The sequence below is a fragment of the Carassius gibelio genome, chromosome A3 (genome assembly GCF_023724105.1).
Source record: "Carassius gibelio isolate Cgi1373 ecotype wild population from Czech Republic chromosome A3, carGib1.2-hapl.c, whole genome shotgun sequence".
NCBI classification, from domain to species: Eukaryota; Metazoa; Chordata; class Actinopteri; order Cypriniformes; family Cyprinidae; genus Carassius; species Carassius gibelio.
In genome coordinates, this window is record NC_068373.1 from 26954477 (window position 1) to 26974365 (window position 19889).

General features: G+C 40.9%; 1 protein-coding gene and 1 long non-coding RNA gene across 3 annotated transcripts; both read left to right on the top strand.

Annotated features, from left to right (window-relative positions):
• Nucleotides 1-5998: 5998 nt before the first annotated feature.
• LOC127954396 (uncharacterized) lies at nucleotides 5999-11716 on the top strand. Of its 2 annotated transcripts, none has more exons than XR_008153400.1 (3): nucleotides 5999-6320; nucleotides 6471-6620; nucleotides 6671-11716. It is a non-coding gene; the product is annotated as an uncharacterized LOC127954396 (long non-coding RNA). The 2 variants fall into 2 exon arrangements; XR_008153399.1 differs by having other exon boundaries at nucleotides 6721-11716.
• Nucleotides 11717-12975: 1259 nt separating this feature from the next.
• On the top strand, nucleotides 12976-19742 carry farsa (phenylalanyl-tRNA synthetase subunit alpha). The gene is made up of 13 exons (XM_052553381.1): nucleotides 12976-13166; nucleotides 13911-14048; nucleotides 14262-14360; nucleotides 14445-14563; nucleotides 14775-14867; nucleotides 15005-15133; nucleotides 16529-16644; nucleotides 16724-16808; nucleotides 17405-17504; nucleotides 17645-17813; nucleotides 17999-18076; nucleotides 18990-19104; nucleotides 19192-19742. Exons 1-13 carry the CDS (start codon nucleotides 13020-13022, stop codon nucleotides 19295-19297), a joined length of 1494 nt encoding a protein of 497 aa, XP_052409341.1. The 5' UTR covers nucleotides 12976-13019; the 3' UTR covers nucleotides 19298-19742.
• The last annotated feature ends 147 nt before the right edge of the window (nucleotides 19743-19889 follow it).

Below are 19889 nucleotides of genomic sequence, written 5' to 3' on the forward strand. Positions count from 1 at the left end.
TGAACTGGATAATCCAAGGTCAGCAGCAAAGCTGTTAGTTAATAAAATAGGGATTAGATACATTTTTTTTATTTTACTTATTCTTAGTTTGCGTATCACTATTTTAATACTAAATCTTTTTTCTTTCCGATTTCTCCCAATATGGGCACAGGACACTTGTCAGTCAATAAATTGGAAAACAACGTAACTGGCGTTACTTCTTTGAAAAGGTAACTGATATTTTCTTGTAAATGTTACCCCCAACTCATTGGCCACTCGACCGCACGTCAACGTCGCCGCCATATTGGAGCGGGCAACTCTCACATCAGGACAGAAGAAAACGCACCTGACTCATCAACAGATTGGACACCTACAAACTAGAGGTGCTCCGATCACGATCGGCCGATCGTTATGCGTATCTCGTCAGTAAAGCCGGTTTTCTAATCAGCGGTTAATTCCATCAGGTGCGTGATTTCACATAGAGCAGCTGTTACTACACAGAGCCGTTGTTAATAGAGAAGATGCGCAAATCACGTTAATTTTCAGCGTTTATTGGCCCATCTTCTCAGTTAACAACGGCTCTGTGTAGTAACAGCTGCTCTATGTGAAATCACGCACCTGATGGAATTAACCGCTGATTAGAGAACCGGCTTTAATGATGAGATGCGCATTAATGATCGGCCGATCGTGATCTGATCGGAGCACCCCTACTACAAACCGTCACACGATAATAAAAACAGATCTCGGGGTGGTATCTTTCACAGGTAAGACTCAGCTGTTCTTTCTCGATGTTTTTTGGTCATTTTTAACATTATGTTGACAGCCTAATTAACCACCAGTGTCAGACTTTTAATAAATAGCGATATCGCTAACGTAATTAGCAGTGAAAGCTGAGACTTTGTAATAATTCAAAGTTTAAATGAATTCTTATTACGTTTTAACGTATATTGCCATTTATATAATAAACTAAATGATGTTATGAGCACAATATACAGAGTGAGCACTTTAACTGTCTAGATTAATGATGGAACTAAAGCTTCTCCCTTTAATTTCACTACCATTACTTATTTACAAAGATGAAGTGGTAACACTTTAGAATACTAGTCCTTTAGTTAATGTTAGGTAATTCATTAACGAACATGAACAAACAATGAACAAACTGTGAACTTATTCTATGTATTCTTTTTTCTTCCCTTTTAGCCATTTGCAAACAGGACAAGGACAGCCTTAAGGAAAGCTGAGGAAAGCTGTTCTCTGCATTTCCAAGAGACAAGACTATAACGTTACCTCCCTAGACTAATGTTGTGTTTGTACTAAACCCAGAGCAGCCCTGAATGAATCGACAGAATGACGCAGCTCATATTCTAAAGCGATTAATCGTTTGAAAGCATTAATTTATACCAGAAAACAAGACAGAAATACTAAGGAAGAAAATGTCTGCATTAATCACTTAATCGTTTGATTCCGATTCATTCAGACATTTCTAATAATGTTGATACAAATGCTAATACTGCACTCATACTGCACTTATGTTTATGATAAAAGATGACATAATCATTCATAAAAAAAAACTTAAACCCAGCAAAGAAATAATGGATGTTGCATTAAGTAATTTATTTTCTCATTACATACAGTTAAGTATATTACAGATCTCTTTATACTCTATATAAAATTAGATTCATTGGTGTATATATTCACATTTGAGAGGTTAAAGGGCAGAGAGCATGATCACTATACAGCGGATTCCTCATTTCTTCCTCACATCAGCAATAATCTGGGGAAGAAAAAATTATTACACTCTGTATTCCAGTGCTAATATATGAACATCATGAAACCAAGACATTTGCAGGATATGCATCCTCATATATAAATTTTTATTATCTACTCAATATATTCATTTTTAGATTTTTATTGGTTAATTCTTAAAACGGGGGAAAAAAATTCTGCCAAAGGTGAAAACTATTGTTTTTCTTAGCCGCTGACAGATATTTGTTCTTGTTTTAAACATTAACTCATTTATATTTCAGTAAATGCTTCTCGATTTAAGGATGTTCAGATATTTGAGCTGGAAAACAAGAGGAAGAGCACCATTCTCTGCGGTGAAGAAGAACACCATGACCTTCATCGAATTAAAATCTCGCGTTTGTGTCCGAGTCGAACGGTGGCGGGTAAAAGAAAAGAGTAAAAAATAAACCCTGGACAATCTTCCTAAAACATATGTCTGCAAGAGCCTCGATGATTATAAATATGCTTTATCTTTATCACAGTATTATTTCATCAAGTGTTCAACTCCATATTTATACTGAAAATAAAAGTAGCTGTAACAGCTGATTGGTTGATTCACAAATGTCTTCACACACAAACTGCTTCATATTCAAACACAGTTTAGATTAACACTCATATAACTGTATTGTCTGTGTGAGAGGAATCAAATCCTGCGATCGTTTACTCTTCCTCAGCCTGAACAAGTGTTTTTTTTTCTGCTGAACACTAAAGAAGATGTTTTTTTTTTGAGTGCGAACAGTTGACGGCACCCATTGACTTCTATAATAGAGGAAGAAATACTATGGAAGTGAATGGGTACCATCAACCATTTGGTCTTTAAAGCATCATCTTTTTAGCATTCAGCAGAAGACAGAAACTCGTACAAAAAATATATAATTTTTACATTTTATTTAAAAAAATATGTAAAATAAGCACACACAGTTAAACTTTTATTCCTAACTAGTAATTAATTGTTGTTAACTAATACTGAAACTAATTCACGAGTTCACCCTTACATCTAATCTGAAGGCAAATAGTAGGCATATTTTGGCGTGCTGTCCTGGGGGAGGGGTCCGGGCCCGGAGCATAGCCCGAACCCAAATAACTCCCCCTATCCCTAATTTGGGATAAATAGATTAGAAGTGAGGAGTTGGGGTGGAGGAGGGTTGCCGAAAAACTGTCGTGGGACAGGAGGTAGGAAGACTGGATATATATACGCTTGCGTGCTATTTAAGATTATTGGCTAAACGAGATGAACCTGTGCCAAATTGGATGATTATCTGATCGTGCTTCTCCCGAACTTTGTTAATAAAACCACATTTCATGAGTTCACCCTTACATCTAATCTGAAGGCAAATAGTAGGCATATTTTGGCGTGCTGTCCTGGGGGAGGGGTCCGGGCCCGGAGCATAGCCCGAACCCAAATAACTCCCCAAAAGAAGCTTAAAGACATAGGACAGCAGCCAGAGAGCTAAAATTTAGTCGCCCCCCAAAATATGCGTGTTGGGAAGAAAATGCAGAGCGACCGGGAGAGCCCGTGCAGTGTTCGACGAGAGCTGCAGCTCGCAACGTCTTACCAGCGAGCCCTCCGTGCCGCTTATGGGAGGAGCACGATGCCTGATATCAAGAAATGAGGGACTCTTGCTGCCTCCGAAGGGAGCTGCGGCTCTGCTGCACCGGAAGGGAGAGTCCCTCTTGCGGCTGAGTACGAGGCGCAGTTTGTTGCATCTGATGGAGGGCTCTCACTGCGACTGAAGGGAGCCAGCGACTGTGTCCCATCGGGAGGGAGATCCCTGGCCGCCATAGAGTATGCAACATAACTCGGACGGGGGGTTCACACTGCGACCGAAGGGAGCCGTGGGTCTGCTGCACCAGAAGGGAGAGCCCCGTCAGATGCTGAATAGGCAATGAGATTCGAGCCGCGGTTTGGCGCGTCGGATGAAGGGCTCCTAATGCAACCGAAGGGAGCCAGCGGCTGTACCCCATCGGGAGGGAGATCCCTAGCCATCGTTGAGCATGCAACATAACTCAGATGGGGGGTTCACACTGCGACCGAAGGGAGCTGTGGGTCTGCTGCACCGGAAGAGGAGCCCTAGTCCGATGCTGAGAAGGCAAAGAGACGCGACTGTTGGAGGGACTCCCGCTGCATCCGAAGGGAGCTGCGGCTCTGCTGCACCGGAAGGGGGAGTCCCCCATTGCGGGTTTATGGAGGCACGTTTTTTTTTGCCTCTGAGGGTTCTCCCAGCCTCCGTAGGGGGTTCGCAACTCTGCAGCAGGAGTGCTGCCCCGGAGGGGAGAGCCCTGATTGACGCTAACTGGAATACGACTGTTGGAGGGACTTTTGCTGCGTCCGAAGGGAGCTGCTGCTCTGCTGCACCGGAAAGGCGAGTCCCCCTTGCGATGCGAGGCATGGCTTGATGCGTCTGATGGAGGGCTCTCACTGCGACCGAAGGGAGCCAGCAGCTCTTTTCCCCCGGGAGGGAGAACGCTGTCCGCCCTTGAGCATGCAACATAACTCAGATGGGGGGTTCAACCTGCGACCGAAGGGAGCCGTGGGTCTGCTGCACCGGAAGGGAGAGCCCCATCAGATGCAGAATAGGCAAGAAGATTCGAGGCACGGTTTGATGCATCGGATGGAGGGCTCCCGCTGCGACCGAAGGGAGCCAGCGGCTGTGTTCCCCCGGGAGGGAGATCCCGGTCCGCCATTGAGCATGCAACATAACTCAGACGGGGGGGTTCACCCTGCGACCGAAGGGAGCCGTGGGTCTGCTGCACCGGTAGGGGAGCCCCGTCCGATACAAAGTAGGCAAGAAAACGCGACTGATGGAGGGACTCTCGCTGCGTCCGAAGGGAGCTGCGGCTCTGCTGCACCGGAAGGGAGAGTCCCCCTTGCGACTGTATACGAGGCTTAATTTGATGCATCGGATGGAGGGCTGTCACAACGACCGAAGGGGGCCTGTGGCTCTGCTGCACCGGGAGGGATAACCCCGTCTGCCGCTGAGCGCGCAGCGCAACTCAATGACAGATGAAAGGCTCACACTGCGACCGAAGGGAGCCACTGCCCAGCTGCACCGGAAGGGAGAGCCCTGTCCGATGCTGAAATAGGCAAGGAGATTGTAACGATGGCTGGAGGGCCCTTACTTTGGCCGAAGAAACGATAACTGAGAGGCTTCTATTATTCAAGTACACAACATGATTTAAGGAGGAATATTTTTTTTTTTTTTTTTTTTTTTAAATGTCTGATGAGCAACAACCGAGGGCATCTATCGGATTATGTGAGAGGCCCCTTTTGAGCTGCTTAAGTTTAGGGCTGAAACGATTCCTCGAGTAACGCGATTACAAAAAATGATGTAGGCAAATTCCTCTGCTTCGAAGCCTCTTTTAATTTATTCTAAATCTCACGTCAGGTTCTTTCGCAATGATTTATTGTATTTTTTTAAAATGTGACAACGGTTTTTTTTTTTTTTTTTTTTTTTGTTGGCGGAAGGAGACAAGCGCTGCGTCCGAAAATCACATACTGCAAGGAGTCAGCAGTGTTTTGATTTGAGGACGTAAATAGAACGTTGTGGCATGTGTCCATTGCAAGATAGAGCTAGCATACCACAACTAGGGCCCTACAATTTCCGCGATGCAGAAAACGTGGAGGGGATCGCGGAATCCAGTCACAAAAACGGAATTTACAGTTGAACGCGGAATGGCAAAGAACTTGCCAATTATTATTATTATTATTATTTATTTTATTATTAATTTTTTTTTTTTTTTTTTTTTTTTTGAATGAATGAATCAAAATAGGTAATTGCACTTACATCCAATTCACGAATTAATATCTCTAAATATTAAGCCGGAACAGTATTTAAATGTAAATCCTGCATGTTCTGTGTGTCTCTGTTAATGAATGGAGCAGGAGCGCGACTTCCTTTATCACACACACACTGAAGCGCGCGTTACGCTCACGGTAATTTCTGCGTCTGCGGTCTCACTAAATAAGGACTTGAACAACATCTCCAGAACTGCTCTGACAGTCAGTTCATGAGCATTTGACCATTTGATTTAAGTAAAACTAGCATCACATCACATACACAGAACTGAAAAGGTACGTCAACCCGACTAAATAAAAGTCCGGGGTCCTGACATTTTATCCTACCCATCAGATTTACTGTGCATGCGCACATCAGTATAATTAAGCAAAAACACATTTTATTTTATTACTCGATTAATCGATGGATTTTTTTTTTTTTTTTTTAAGAATACTTGATTACTAATATTTTTAAACCAGAGTCGTTGATGAAAGGAGGGTCCATCGTGAATTTAGATTGGGCGTTCCGGAGTTAGACAAAAGCGAGCCTGATGAGGTTGAATTGGAGAATGGACATAAAATATATATTTTTATTTATTTATTTATTTATTTATTTGTTTATTTATTTATTTATTTTTGAGGCTCTTGCGGCAGCGAGAATTGCGGCAGTAGGGAAGGATGGAAAGGGCTCCTGCGGGAGCAGACACTGCTATGGCAGTGGTGAAATATAGGTAGAGGCTCCTGCGGGAGCAGACACTGCTGCGGCAGTGGTGAAATATAGGTAGAGGCTCCCGCGGGAGCAGACACTGCTGCGGCAGTGGTGAAATGTAGGTAGAGGCTCCTGCGGGAGAAGACACTGCTGCGGCAGTGGTGAAATATAGGTAGAGGCTCCCGCGGGAGCAGACACTGCTGCGGCAGTGGTGAAATGTAGGTAGAGGCTCCTGCGGGAGAAGACACTGCTGCGGCAGTGGTGAAATATAGGTAGAGGCTCCTGCGGGAGCAGACACTGCTGCGGCAGTGGTGAAATATAGGTAGAGGCTCCTGCGGGAGCAGACACTGCTGCGGCAGTGGTGAAATATAGGTAGAGGCTCCCGCGGGAGCAGACACTGCTGCGGCAGTGGTGAAATGTAGGTAGAGGCTCCTGCGGGAGAAGACACTGCTGCGGCAGTGGTGAAATATAGGTAGAGGCTCCTGCGGGAGCAGACACTGCTGCGGCAGTGGTGAAATATAGGTAGAGGCTCCTGCGGGAGCAGACACTGCTGCGGCAGTGGTGAAATATAGGTAGAGGCTCCTGCGGGAGCAGACACTGCTGCGGCAGTGGTGAAATATAGGTAGAGGCTCCTGCGGGAGCAGACACTGCTGCGGCAGTGGTGAAATATAGGTAGAGGCTCCTGCGGAAGCGGAGACTGCTGCGGCAGTGAGGAAAAAACAGAAAAGGCTCCTGCAGGAGTGGACAATACTGCGGCGGTGGGGAGATATAGAGAAGGCTCCTGCGGGAGTGGACAATGCTGCGGCGGTGGGGAGATACAGAGAAAGCTCCTGCGGAAGGATGGCTGAAGTGAGGATTGACCATTACAGATAGATAGGGCATGTTAGGAGAGTTAGCTATGGTAGATTAGGAGTTTTAGTGAAAGGGGATGAGCTGGCGTTAGAGGGGTTGGCTGAAGAGGGTTCGAGATAGATATATAAATAAATAAAATAATTGGCCTGACCAATAATAGGTCTTGGTACCCTCTGCCTTCTGGCAAATCTGGAGCTGGAGGCCACTGAACAGAAAAATGGTTAGTAGCATGAGGGAGCGGAAGAGTTGAGGGCGCGTTTACGAATGGAGGCGGCCTCACGTTTGCTTCAGCTGCTGTAGCTGTGGGTCGTGGGAAGGGGCTGGGGTGTGTGATGTCTTGAAGAACCTGTGTAGCCTGCACTGCTAGCAGAAGTAACAGGATGGAAATACTGAGATGTGCAGGCCCGTGTTGCAAGTAAAAGTAGCTTCATGCTTGCTTTGGCTGCTGTAGTTGTTGGCTGATTTGACAATTGCTCAAACCTTGTCTGAATTAATACAGTCCTGTTGGAAAAGCATCTTTTCCTCTTGTTTTGGCCTTCGGGCCCTTTTAAACAGCCTCCGGAGCAGATAAATTTGGGATGCTGTTTTCCTGTTGTAGTTTGGACTGTGAAAATAGAGGCTTTGAAACAATGTAGCATGTTTAGTTTTATAAACCATTGTACCAATAGACATGTCTATAGCAGTAACGTTAATTGCAGTAATTCAAATTCAAGCCGTTTCTAAAGACATTTACTTTGCATGCTTTTCATATAACAGTCCTAAAAAGACGATAGAAAATTTACTCACACTTGTTGTTCTGCAGCCAAACACGAGGCAGTAGCGTGAAAAATTCTGAATAATCATGCCAGTAAATGGTGAAATATGTCCCTAAATAATTGATCCTGCCGGAATAATTGCATGAAACTTATGTCTGTATCATCTCAGTGAGGTTTAAACATGCACAGTAAAGCAAATGTAATGTCTTTAGACATTTCGGTGTGGATGACAACTCTGCAAAAAGCCTTTGCTTCGTGGTTAAAAAGTGGCATCGTCATCGGACAGAGTTAAGTCATAACGCCGTTTAACAAATTTTGGCGTCTTCATAAGCGCATTCTATATATAACATCTATTTAAATTGTTCAGATGAGCAAATCACGAGGTTTTCTTGCATGATTAGCATTTTAATTGTTTGGTCAGACGGTTCATATATTGATCTATATATTCACGTTCATAAATCGGGGATTAAACGTGGAATTTATCTTTTGTATGCTAAATATGTAAACAATATGTGCACAGTACCTATAACTGCGCTTTACATTTTGCAAGATTGACATGCTAAATGGCTAACTGACCCGGTTTACTCTCATCAATTTTGTTAAGATAAGATATGTACCAGTTCATTGCGTTTACGAACGACATGTATCCGTTTAATCAACTCGACATGTATACCGGTTTAGTCCTTTCGTTCACGAATGAGAGCTCTCGATCTCTGAGACTCATATGAAACTCACTCATTGTGGATGACAACTCTGAAAAATTCTTCATGAATGAGTGTAAACTGAGAACGATTCGTTCGCCTAGAAGATTCATTCAAAAAAACGATTCTTTCACGAACGACATGCCACTACAACAACGCACGGTCTTCGCCGCTAGTGGAGGCAGCATCGAACTGCGCCACGGCTGAAAAAGCGAGAGAGGTTTACTGCGCTGAGAACTGGAGCACGGCTGCGATCCAGCATTATAAGAGAGCCCGGTCCTGGTGAGAAAATCGTGTTGTCGAGTGAGGCGAGCTCAAGGATTTGCACGAGCTTTTGGCCACAACGTGTGGCTTGGCGAGAAGAGCAGCTGACGCGATGACGCTTGTTGGTGTTCGGCGGATAGATATCTTCGTCGGAAGGAAGATTGGGCCTGTGATAAGATGACGGACAGAGCGAACCCATAGACAGTAAAAGAAATGGACACAGCGACCCCATTGGAACTCAATTGAGACAAATGAAGCCCGGTTTTAGCGTTTTTTAGCACTTCCGTTTCTGACGCGCAGACTCAAACGAAGCTTGACGACGTCAGCAACCTGTCTGCCAGATGTAAATCTTCTAGTAGCTGTGCGTGCAAACTGCCATCGTTAATCTTGCAGAGACGGCGAGCTTGAGCAGGGAGTTCTTTGTTGTGAGTGAGCAGGAGTAAGTATTCTGATTCATTATTTTGTATAGTATTTTAAAATGTAACGCCAGTACGCCATATTAAGTTAATTGCCTGCGAGCTTCTCCTCCTGTCTGTACGGTAATGCGACAGAGAGCCGAGTGGTTATGACGCAATCGTTAGCCTATTTTTTACAAAAACTGTTTATACGGGGCCATAATGTAACATAGAAGGTAATGGAGCCCTTTATACATTGTCGTGTATCTTTAGAAATAAATAATGGACAAACAGAGTCTTTAAACGCCTCAGATGTAAAGTTATTCGCTGTCAAAGTGACGCCAAAATGAATGGGAGTCAATGGGAATGCTAACGCAAGTGAAGTTCTGCTAAAAGATGGCAGCCCCCACCCGACTTCAACTTCCGGTCGAGTTCCTTGCCCCTTGAGCGAACCGAATGCTGACAAACGGTCTATGCCGAAAAACTGTCCTGCCGAAAAACTGTCGTGGGACAGGAGGTAGGAAGACTGGATATATATACGCTTGCGTGCTATTTAAGATTATTAGCTAAACGAGATGAACCTGTGCCAAATTGGATGATTATCTGATCGTGCTTCTCCCGAACTTTGTTAATAAAACCACATTAAAAACAGTTTTCTTTAATTGAAATAAAGCTAAATTAAAATGATATAGATAAATCTTGTAAGCTACTACTAAATATTGTAGAAACTTAATTTTCTGTAAATTTGCTTTGCAGTGATTTGTAAAGTAAAAAGCACTATAAATTAAATGAAAACAGTACTAAAATTAAAGTAGTAACTTTTTACAAAAAAGTTGAAATGCTAAAATTATTAAAACTGACTAAAACATAAAGGCCAAAAAAATAATAATAAAACGAATTCCTAAACCTCAAACTTCAACCATGAGGCTAAAAGCTATGCTATGTGTCACTCTGAGTAAGTGCTGTGACAGTTTATAAAGACCTTGATGTTGTTTGGACGCCAGAACCGTGTGTGTGTGTGTGTGTGTGTGTGTGTCCACCTGGATGTTCCCGTGTTTGGCTCCTGGGATGATCTGAATCCTCTCAAAGTCCCTCCCCAGGATGATGATGTCACAGCCAGAGTAGTACGCCTGTCCCACGAGCCCCGGACAAAACAACACACACAGTCTGACACTGACAATCACAGAGAGTTCTACATATCATCTGAATGTAATGTTTTGCTACATTTTTATTGTATTTTTTAAATCGAGGAATCAAAGTTTTAAATGTTTTCATTTACGGTTAATAATCTCAGCTGCTGCTGTTACACTCACAGTCATGAACAGCTTGAATCATCTGGACTTTTTGAGTCAAATATTTTGGAACATTTTTTTAGCATTTTTATTTTATATTATTTCTTAACATATCAGACAATCTGCCTTCATTTTGCATGCATCTTGTTTATTCTCGCTTATAAACTTTTTGTTGCTCTTTTTGTTGTTTTTGTTGTGTTGTTTTTTATCCTCATTTGTAAGTCGCTTTGGATAAAAGCGTCTGCTGAATGAATAAATGTAAATGTAAACTTATGAAATTATGGCTTTGTTTCCTTACATGAATATCGAAATATTCAACTCTTGTATGATGCAGTATTAAAATTAGAATTTAACTTGGGGTCCTGAAATACCCTGAACACTGCACAGAGGTTAAGATGACTATTACTACAAAAATAAAATAAAAATTGAAACTCATCCTATTTTTATTTTTATTTTCCAGTACTAAATTCGGAGTCCCGATCTGAATCAAATGTTTTCCGAACTCCGAAGCCCAGATGAAATGATTCGCGAAATGCGATTTCGGAGTCCTGATCTGAATCAAATGTTTTGCGAACTCCGAATCCCAGATCAAATGATTCGTGAAACGCGATTCGGAGTCCCGATCTGAATCAAATGATTTGCGAACTCCGAAGCGCCGATCAAATGATTCGTGAAACGCGATTCGGAGTCCTGATCTGAATCAAATGTTTTGCGAACTTGCTCCGAAGCCCAGATCAAAGGATTTGTGAAACGTGCTTCGGAGTCCCTATCTGAATCAAATGTTTTGCGAACTCCGAAGCCCCGATCAAATGATTCGTGAAACGCGATTTGGAGTCCCGATCTGAATCAAATGTTTTGCGAACTTGCTCCGAAGCCCAGATCAAATGATTCGTGAAACGTGCTTGGGAGTCCCGATCTGAATCAAATGTTTTGCGAACTCCGAAGCCCCGATCAAATGATTCAAATTAAATTACATGAATATGTTACAGTTATACTAAATTAACAGATTTGTGAACCGAAAAAATCAACGAAATCAACAAGTGAGACAAATGTGAGCTTTAATTTTCCAAACCTAACTAAATAATTGGAGGCAAAGTTTTTTTTAACTGCACGTAAATCACAAACCTCTGAAATCGGTTGATAAATGTGAACGTTATCGTGTTTTTAAAAACCGCAGCTCCTCCATTTCCTTTCATTTGTTTTTATGCATGGCGGACGCAATACGTCAACGGCTCAAAGCGGCCAATGAGCAAGGGGCAAGGAACTTGACCGGAAGTTGAAGTCGGGTGGGGGTTGCCATCTTTTAGCAGAACTTCACTTGCGTTAGCATTCCCATTGACTCCCATTCATTTTGGCGTCACTTTGACAGCGAATAACTTTACATCTGAGGCGTTTAAAGACTCTGTTTGTCCATTATTTATTTCTAAAGATACACGACAATGTATAAAGGGCTCCATTACCTTCTATGTTACATTATGGCCCCGTAGAAACAGTTTTTGTAAAAATAGGCTAACGATTGCGCCATAACCACTCGACTCTCTGTCGCATTACCGTACAGACAGGAGGAGAAGCTCGCAGGCAATTAACTTAATATGGCGAACTGGCGTTACATTTTAAAATACTATACAAAATAATTAATCAAAATACTTACTCCTGCTCACTCACGACAAAGAACTCCCCGCTCAAGCTCGCCGTCTCTGCAAGATTAACGATGGCAGTTTGCACGCACAGCTACTAGAAGATTTACATCTGTCAGAAAGGTTGCTGACGTCGTCAAGCTTCGTTTGAGTCTGCGCGTCAGAAACGGAAGTGCTAAAAAACGCTAAAACTGGGCTTCATTTGTCTCAATTGAGTTCCAATGGGGTCGCTGTGTCCATTTCTTTTACTGTCTATGCCAATGAGGCGTCTAGGTATTTTTTTTTTTTTTTTTTTTTTTTTTTTGGAAAAATATAACATACAATATGTTATCAAGAAACAAAAAAGTAAAAAAAAAGAAACAGAAAAAGATGGAAATACAAATTACAACAAACAAAACAATAGCCAGGGGGAGGAAAGTATTATACATGCATATGTAACATCAAATAAACAAATTGTTCTTACAGTTTTTTTGTTCACAGAGTCTCTGATACTGTTAATATAAATACATATTTCAGCTAACAAAACCATAAAATTGGGTTTTTTATTGCTAAATTTACATTTATGAATGTGAAATATGGTACAGAATAAGTAAATTAATTAAATAAAAGCACTGTTCTTTTTCATCAGGATAGTCAGTTAAACCAAAAAGTATATTTTCCCATAAGAGTGAAAAATGTTTTAAACACTGAATATTCTCCCTAATAAACTTTTGGACCTTACCCCATAGTGTAACTGAATAGCGTCTAGGTATTTATATGTCTATGGCCGCTCTCCGTGTTTTACGGTAAAGTAATGTCGTGCGTTCTTGTCACTGAGTTTACGGTTGGTGTGACGTCACGTCCGTTTCCCCATCCGAGTGCAAGGCGACTCCAGCATGGCTGACACCGGGCTTTTGGAATCACTCTTACGGTTGTTGGAGAAGGTGGACGGCGGCACTGACAGCCAGGATGTGGCCGCGGATCTCGGGGTGGATCATCAGGTGATCGTCGGCGCGGTGAAGAGCCTGCAGGCGCTGGGAGAGGTGAGCAGATCCCGCCGCTCTGACTGTCTCTGTCTGCGGCTCTGACTGATGCAACACCGGCGCAAACCACAGACGTTCAATCCGAATCATCAGTGTGTACAGTACTCGAATCAAGCGGAGGGCACATTACAATGAGACATTATACAGACTAACATAAGAAAATCTATCTGTCTGTCTGTCTGTCTGTCTGTCTGTCTGTCTGTCTGTCTGTCTGTCTGTCTGTCTGTCTGTCTATCTATCTATATATCTATCTATTCAATTCAGTTCAATTCAATATTGGTTTATTGGCATGAATGTAAATGATACAATATTGACAAAGCTTAGTGTACATGTATAGATTTTTAAAAAATAATTAAATGAACATCACAGTAATGGAACTGGATATTATAACATCTTAGAATATTAAACTAACAAATTATAATGTGTGAACATTTGATACCGCAGTCTTTAACTGTGGATCAAACATACTAAGGATCACTGTCGTGGACCGTAGGGTCACACACACACACACATATTATCTATCTATCTGTCTGTGTCTGTCTGTCTGTCTGTCTTTTAATCAACCCTAAGCAAGCTGCACCTCTTTTAAACGGCCTGTGTTTTGTAGAATATTATTGTAGATTGAAGAACATTCCTGTTTTTCTTGGCCACCGTTAGTTTCTCTGATGAGTATCAGTATATATACTGTTTTAATGTTAACATGGTATTGTTTCTCTGTCTCCCCGGCCTGACTCCTGTCCTCAGGTGATCTCGGCAGAGCAGAAGTCCTCCAAACACTGGGAGCTGACCGGAGAGGGCCGTGAGATCGCGGAGCAGGGCAGTCACGAAGCCCGAGTGTTCAACGCCATCCCGGACGAGGGACTGCCGCAGAATCAACTCATGGTGAGAGACCAGAGAGACATTTAATTACATAACTGAAGAACATTCTTTATATAAAATGAAACAACAAACCCCAGGTTCTTATTTTCTATATGTAAAATATAATCTATAATATTTCTAAAATGGCGAGGCTCACCTGTTAATCCTATGAATTGTAGACAGATGCACATACATTGGTTTGCATCTGATATCTCATGTACCTTTTGATTCTTTTAGAAAATGCCGAGCGGGAAAGTTGGTTTCAGCAAAGCCATGTCCAACAAATGGATCCGACTGGATAAAGCTCACGAGGGAGGACCGAGAGTCTTCAAAACCGTCAGTGACATGCTGCACAGATAATGAATGAAGCGCTATCTCCCAATGAATGTGTTATTAATGTAGTGTGTTTGCGTGGGTCAGGTGGAAACTATCGAGGATGCAGTAAGGGACAAACTACAGCTGGTGCAGAAGGGACAGTCGGCGAAACTGGAAGACAAAGAAAAGAATGAACTCAAGAAACGTAAACTGCTATCTGAAGTGTAAGAGACAGTGCAGTGTTATCATCTTCGTTTTGATTAATTTAATCAAGTGTGTTTGTTTAGTCTGAAAATGATATTTTGGTGTTATTCAGGCTAATATAGGAGGCAAAACAGCTCAATTACAATCTCATGCCAGTTGGAAAACTATATAATGTATTCCTTATTTGTATATTTTATTTTTAAATATATATGGATGATTGATTGGTTTCAGGACGGTTAAGTCATACTGGATCACTAAAGGCAGCAGCTTCAGTACCACCATCACCAAACAAGAGACCGAACTCACTCCAGAGATGATCGCCAGGTGAGAACAATCAGTTTCACAAAGATAACAACAAAAGAGGACTTTCACGTATTACACAAGTTCATGTAGCAGTGATGCAATTCAGTTTGAGGGGAGTCTCACGAAACGCTTCATGAGTCTGTTTTTTTCTCTCTCAGTGGCAGCTGGAAGGAGAAGAAGTTCAAGCCGTATAATTTTGAGGCGATGGGTGTCGCTCCAGACTGCGGTCACCTGCACCCGCTCATGAAGGTCCGGACACAGTTCAGGCAGATCTTCCTGGAGATGGGGTCAGTCCTTTATCTGTGCTGAACACTCCTCTGCCTCAGCTGATAAACCAACGGTTATCACATTACATGATATTTCAGAAAAAGAATATAGCATGCCTTTAACCTAAACATTCCTCTTTCATCTGTTTTAAGCTTGGCATGGATGGATTTTCGTGTTCATGTTCTGTGTTCACTGATAGAAATGAACTTCCACTATGTGGCAGTGTTTGCCTCTTAAAACTGATTTCCCACAGATTCTTACCTGTGTGGTGACTTTTTTTAACCTTATTAGATGTAGGCATCCTCTTTTGTGTCAAATTCTGTCATTCAATCAGTAAATTCAGTCCGAATGATCAAATGAATGACCAATCAAATGAAATCAGTATCAACAAAATCCATCTTTGTACTGCAGAAGTGGCTTTTAGATGCATTTACAGACTCCTAAATGCAGCTCATAGGTGGCTCGAATGCAATTTACAAATGCTGTGAGTTTTTTTTTTTTTTTATATGTGGTTTTATTAACAAAGTTCGGGAGAAGCACGATCAGATAATCATCCAATTTAGCACAGGTGCATCTCGTTTAGCTAATCATCTTAAATAGCACGCAAGCATATATATATATATCCAGTCTTCCTACCTCCTGTCCCACGACAGTTTTTTGGCAACCCTCCTCCACCCCAACTCCTCACTTCTAATCTATTTATCCCAAATTAGGGATAGGGGGAGTTATTTGGGTTCGGGCTATGCTCCGGGCCCGGACCCCTCCCCCAGGACAGCACGCCAAAATATGCCTACTATTTGCCTTCAGATTAGATGTAAGGGTGAACTCGTGAAATATATAAATATCGTTTAAATCGATAGGTATTTATTATATTTAGTAATGTTGTTTAAAAAAATCTAAATGTATAATTAAATGTGAAACTATGCAGCAAGTCACTGTCTTAATGAGTAAGTGAGTCATCATTGATTGATTCATTCAAATGGCTGATTCATTCCACCCTTGATTCATTCATTAAATTGATTCGTTCAAAAAGCAGATTCACTCAGTTATGAAGCAACGCTCGATTTTGTTGCTTTGAGGCACTTCTGCTGTGGTTTCACATGGAAATTTTATTTTGACAAAATAAAACCGAAATATAATATTGTGTCTAAAATATAACTTAGAATGTTGGTATTAATGTTATAATTTCGTGAACTATTTGATAAAATCAATACAACATTTGCAGTGGGACAACATCACAATTTGTAGATGAATATCACTACATATATCAGCAGAAGACACAATAGTATTACTGTTAGACTGAAGCTAATAGTTAAATCAGTGATGCCTCCATACGTTCTACTCCATAACAGTGTTTTAATCTGAGAACATTAGATTCCAAGCATGTTCCTAAGTATGAAGTGTCTCATCCACAGATTCACAGAGATGCCCACCAATAACTTCATCGAGAGCTCCTTCTGGAATTTCGATTCTCTGTTCCAGCCGCAGCAGCACCCAGCCAGAGACCAGCACGACACCTTCTTCATCTCGGGTGAGGACTGTTTCTGCAGGAGTGTGCGCCGCTTCCTGTTAGAGACCGTTTTTCACATAATATTTTGTGTATTTCACAGACCCAGCCCTTGCTCAGCAGTTTCCTCAGGACTATTTGGAGAGAGTGAAGAAGGTTCATTCTGAAGGAGGTTACGGGTCACAGGGGTAAGACCAGACATTATATTTATAATCAATTTTTTAAATAATACTTTTATTCATTAAAGTTACATTAAAATGATCTAAAGTGACAGTAAAAAAATAATACTTTTATTCATTAAAGTTGCATTAAAATGATCTAAAGTGACAGTAAAGACATTTACAATGTTATTTATTATTTCTGTTTCTATTTCAAACAAATGCTGTTCTTTTTGAACTTTAAATTCATCAAACAATCCTGAAAAAACCTCAATGCATAGGTTTTTTACAACATTTTTAAGCAGCATAACTGTATTTTCACCATTGATAATAATAATAATAAATGTTTCTTGAGCAGCAAATCAGCATATTAGACTGATTTCTGAAGGATCATGTGACTCTGAAGACTGGAGGAATGATGCTGAAAAATCAGCTTTGATCATAGGAATAAATTACATTTAATTTGTTAAAATATATATCAATAGAAACAGTTACTTTAAACTGTAATAATATTTCATATTATTACTGTTTGTACTGTATTTTTGATCAAATACATGATCTTACATAATAATCTTATCAATCCCAAATTTTTAAACAGTTTATATTTATTTTAAATCCATTTTAAGGTACAAATATGACTGGAAGATTGAAGAAGCTCAGAAAAACCTCCTGCGAACGCACACCACGGCGGTCAGCGCTCGCATGCTGTATAAACTCGCACAGCAGGTGAACACACACACACACACACACACACACACACACACATTCACTCACTCACTCACTCACTCACTCACTCACTCACACACACACACACAGCATCACTTCTGTTTAGTCCAGATCTCACTCGTCTCTGTTGTATGTTTCAGGAGAAGTTCACACCGGTGAAGTACTTTTCCATCGATAGAGTTTTCCGTAATGAAACTCTGGACGCTACACACTTGGCAGAGTTTCACCAGATCGAGGGAGTGGTGGCCGACTACGGCCTCACGCTGGGAAACCTCATGGGCATCCTGCACCAGTTCTTTACCAAACTAGGTACTGTCCCACACACCTTGCTTTTTAGGAACAAGATTCTCCTTTTTTAAATCAGTATTATCGATTTACAGTGAAGGAGGAATCCTGAATGCTCGTTAAGTTTTTAGTAAACATGGTAAATTACTCCGTGTTGGACTTGTAAACATCCCTAACTGCTTTGATCATGACTTTGATTGTTTTTTCAGGAATCACAAAATTGCGCTTCAAGCCTGCGTACAACCCCTACACCGAGCCAAGTATGGAGGTCTTCAGCTATCATGAAGGTAAAACTCTCCTTATGAAGTAACACCTGTGTGTAATGTGCAACGTTTATATTGCTAAAGCTAAAAACAAGAAGTCTTTTATAGCCTATACTGTTTTGTGAGTATAGAATAACTAATAATAGTCAAATTATTAAAAAAGAGGTGGTGATTCGATTACTCAGAATTAAAATTTTAAAAGAAAAATGTTTAAATAGTGAAATGGAATTGAAGTCAACATGAAAAGAAAATGGCAATTGCAAAAAAAGTATTTTCTTTCCCATTGTGGTATATATCCGAGAGAAACAGCTTCTTGAGTGAGAAAACATGTAAGATGGGACCTGATTTTGTATTTTACACATAGATGCACAGAATTTGTCATGTGCACAGATGGATAAATCGTTAATCATAAACAATACAATATTCCATAAAACAGAAGATTTGTCAATTTGGATTTCATGGTGACTAAAGAACTGGATGAAAAATTTGAAGATCATGGAATTTTTATCAGATTTGTTTTCTATAATCTTTTGCTCTGATAGTTTGTTACTCACAGCGGAGATAATAAGAATTGATATAAAACTTTATCACAGTCAGCAAAAAAATTCTTCTTAGCCTTGCTGTGTCAACATTAAATACACAGATTTAAATCAAAGTTGTCTTTTTTTAATTCCCATTTTGTTTGTTTCTTGCTTTCTAACTCTTCAATGAAGACCTTTTAAAACATCCCTATTGGAAAACATTAATAGTAAGAATATGGTGTTTGTGTCCTCCGGTGTGTTCAATTTCATTTAACCTGAGCTAGATGCAATTGACTTTTTTCTACTAATAATTCAGCAAGATGTTGAACCTAAACTTCTAGAATCTGATGAATAAATAATGTGCTTCTGAGCCAGTTCAGCATCACAATCCTTCCATCTGGCTGTATCTCTCTCAGGTCTGAAGAAGTGGGTGGAGGTGGGTAACTCCGGGGTCTTCAGGCCTGAAATGCTGCTGCCCATGGGTTTGCCTGAGGGGGTGTCAGTCATCGCATGGGGTCTCTCTTTGGAAAGGTACGTCGACACGCACATATGAAATAAGTTGCATTTTAAATCTCAGAGTTTCTTGATTGTTCCTGTTTTCTTTTGACCCATGTTCAGACCCACCATGATCAAGTACGGAATCAACAACATCCGAGAGCTTGTGGGCCACAAAGTGAACCTCCAGATGGTGTACGACAGCCCAATATGTCGACTGGACTCTTAAATGACCAGCAGAAGGCTCAGCATACGGATTCATTTGTGCTATCATTATTCATCTGCATTTTTATTGTCTATTTAAACCATAACACACATCCTGAACTACACTTTGCTGCACGGCATTAGTTATGAGAGCCGTGTTGAACATACTGACGTCAAAGCAGAGGAAAAGAGTCACGTCTTTGCATGAGGAGCGGTAAATTGACCTTATATTACATCACAGCCTGATATCGAAATCTCTGCTGGCACCACATCTGTTTAACATAATATTATATATATATATAAAAACATGATTTGAATTGATTTATTGTCATTTTCCATTGCCCTTTTTCATGACAGCTCTGTATAAAAAAAACAGCCACCCAGTTTGTTCTCACAACCCAGAATGAAATGGAAACTATTGAATTCCTCATACTGTAGAAAAGTACAATTAAAAATGTTTCAAATCACCAGTTGGACTTACTTAATGGTTGTCTGTTAAATTTATGTGATTAAACCAGGGTCCTTTTTGGCTGAGCATTTTTTCATGGCTGCATTATCATATTCAAGCACAGTTAAAATCATTTGGTGTTAGATTTACTTTAAAACTATTTAAATTT

Bases quoted from the DNA above. Each gene is read 5' to 3' on its own strand.
- farsa (XM_052553381.1), top strand. From the start codon at position 13,020: ATGGCTGACACCGGGCTTTTGGAATCACTCTTACGGTTGTTGGAGAAG. The intron at 14,361-14,444 runs GTCAGTGACATG...TGCGTGGGTCAG, and splicing joins GACCGAGAGTCTTCAAAACC to GTGGAAACTATCGAGGATGC. The intron at 16,645-16,723 runs GTGAGGACTGTT...TGTATTTCACAG, and splicing joins CGACACCTTCTTCATCTCGG to ACCCAGCCCTTGCTCAGCAG.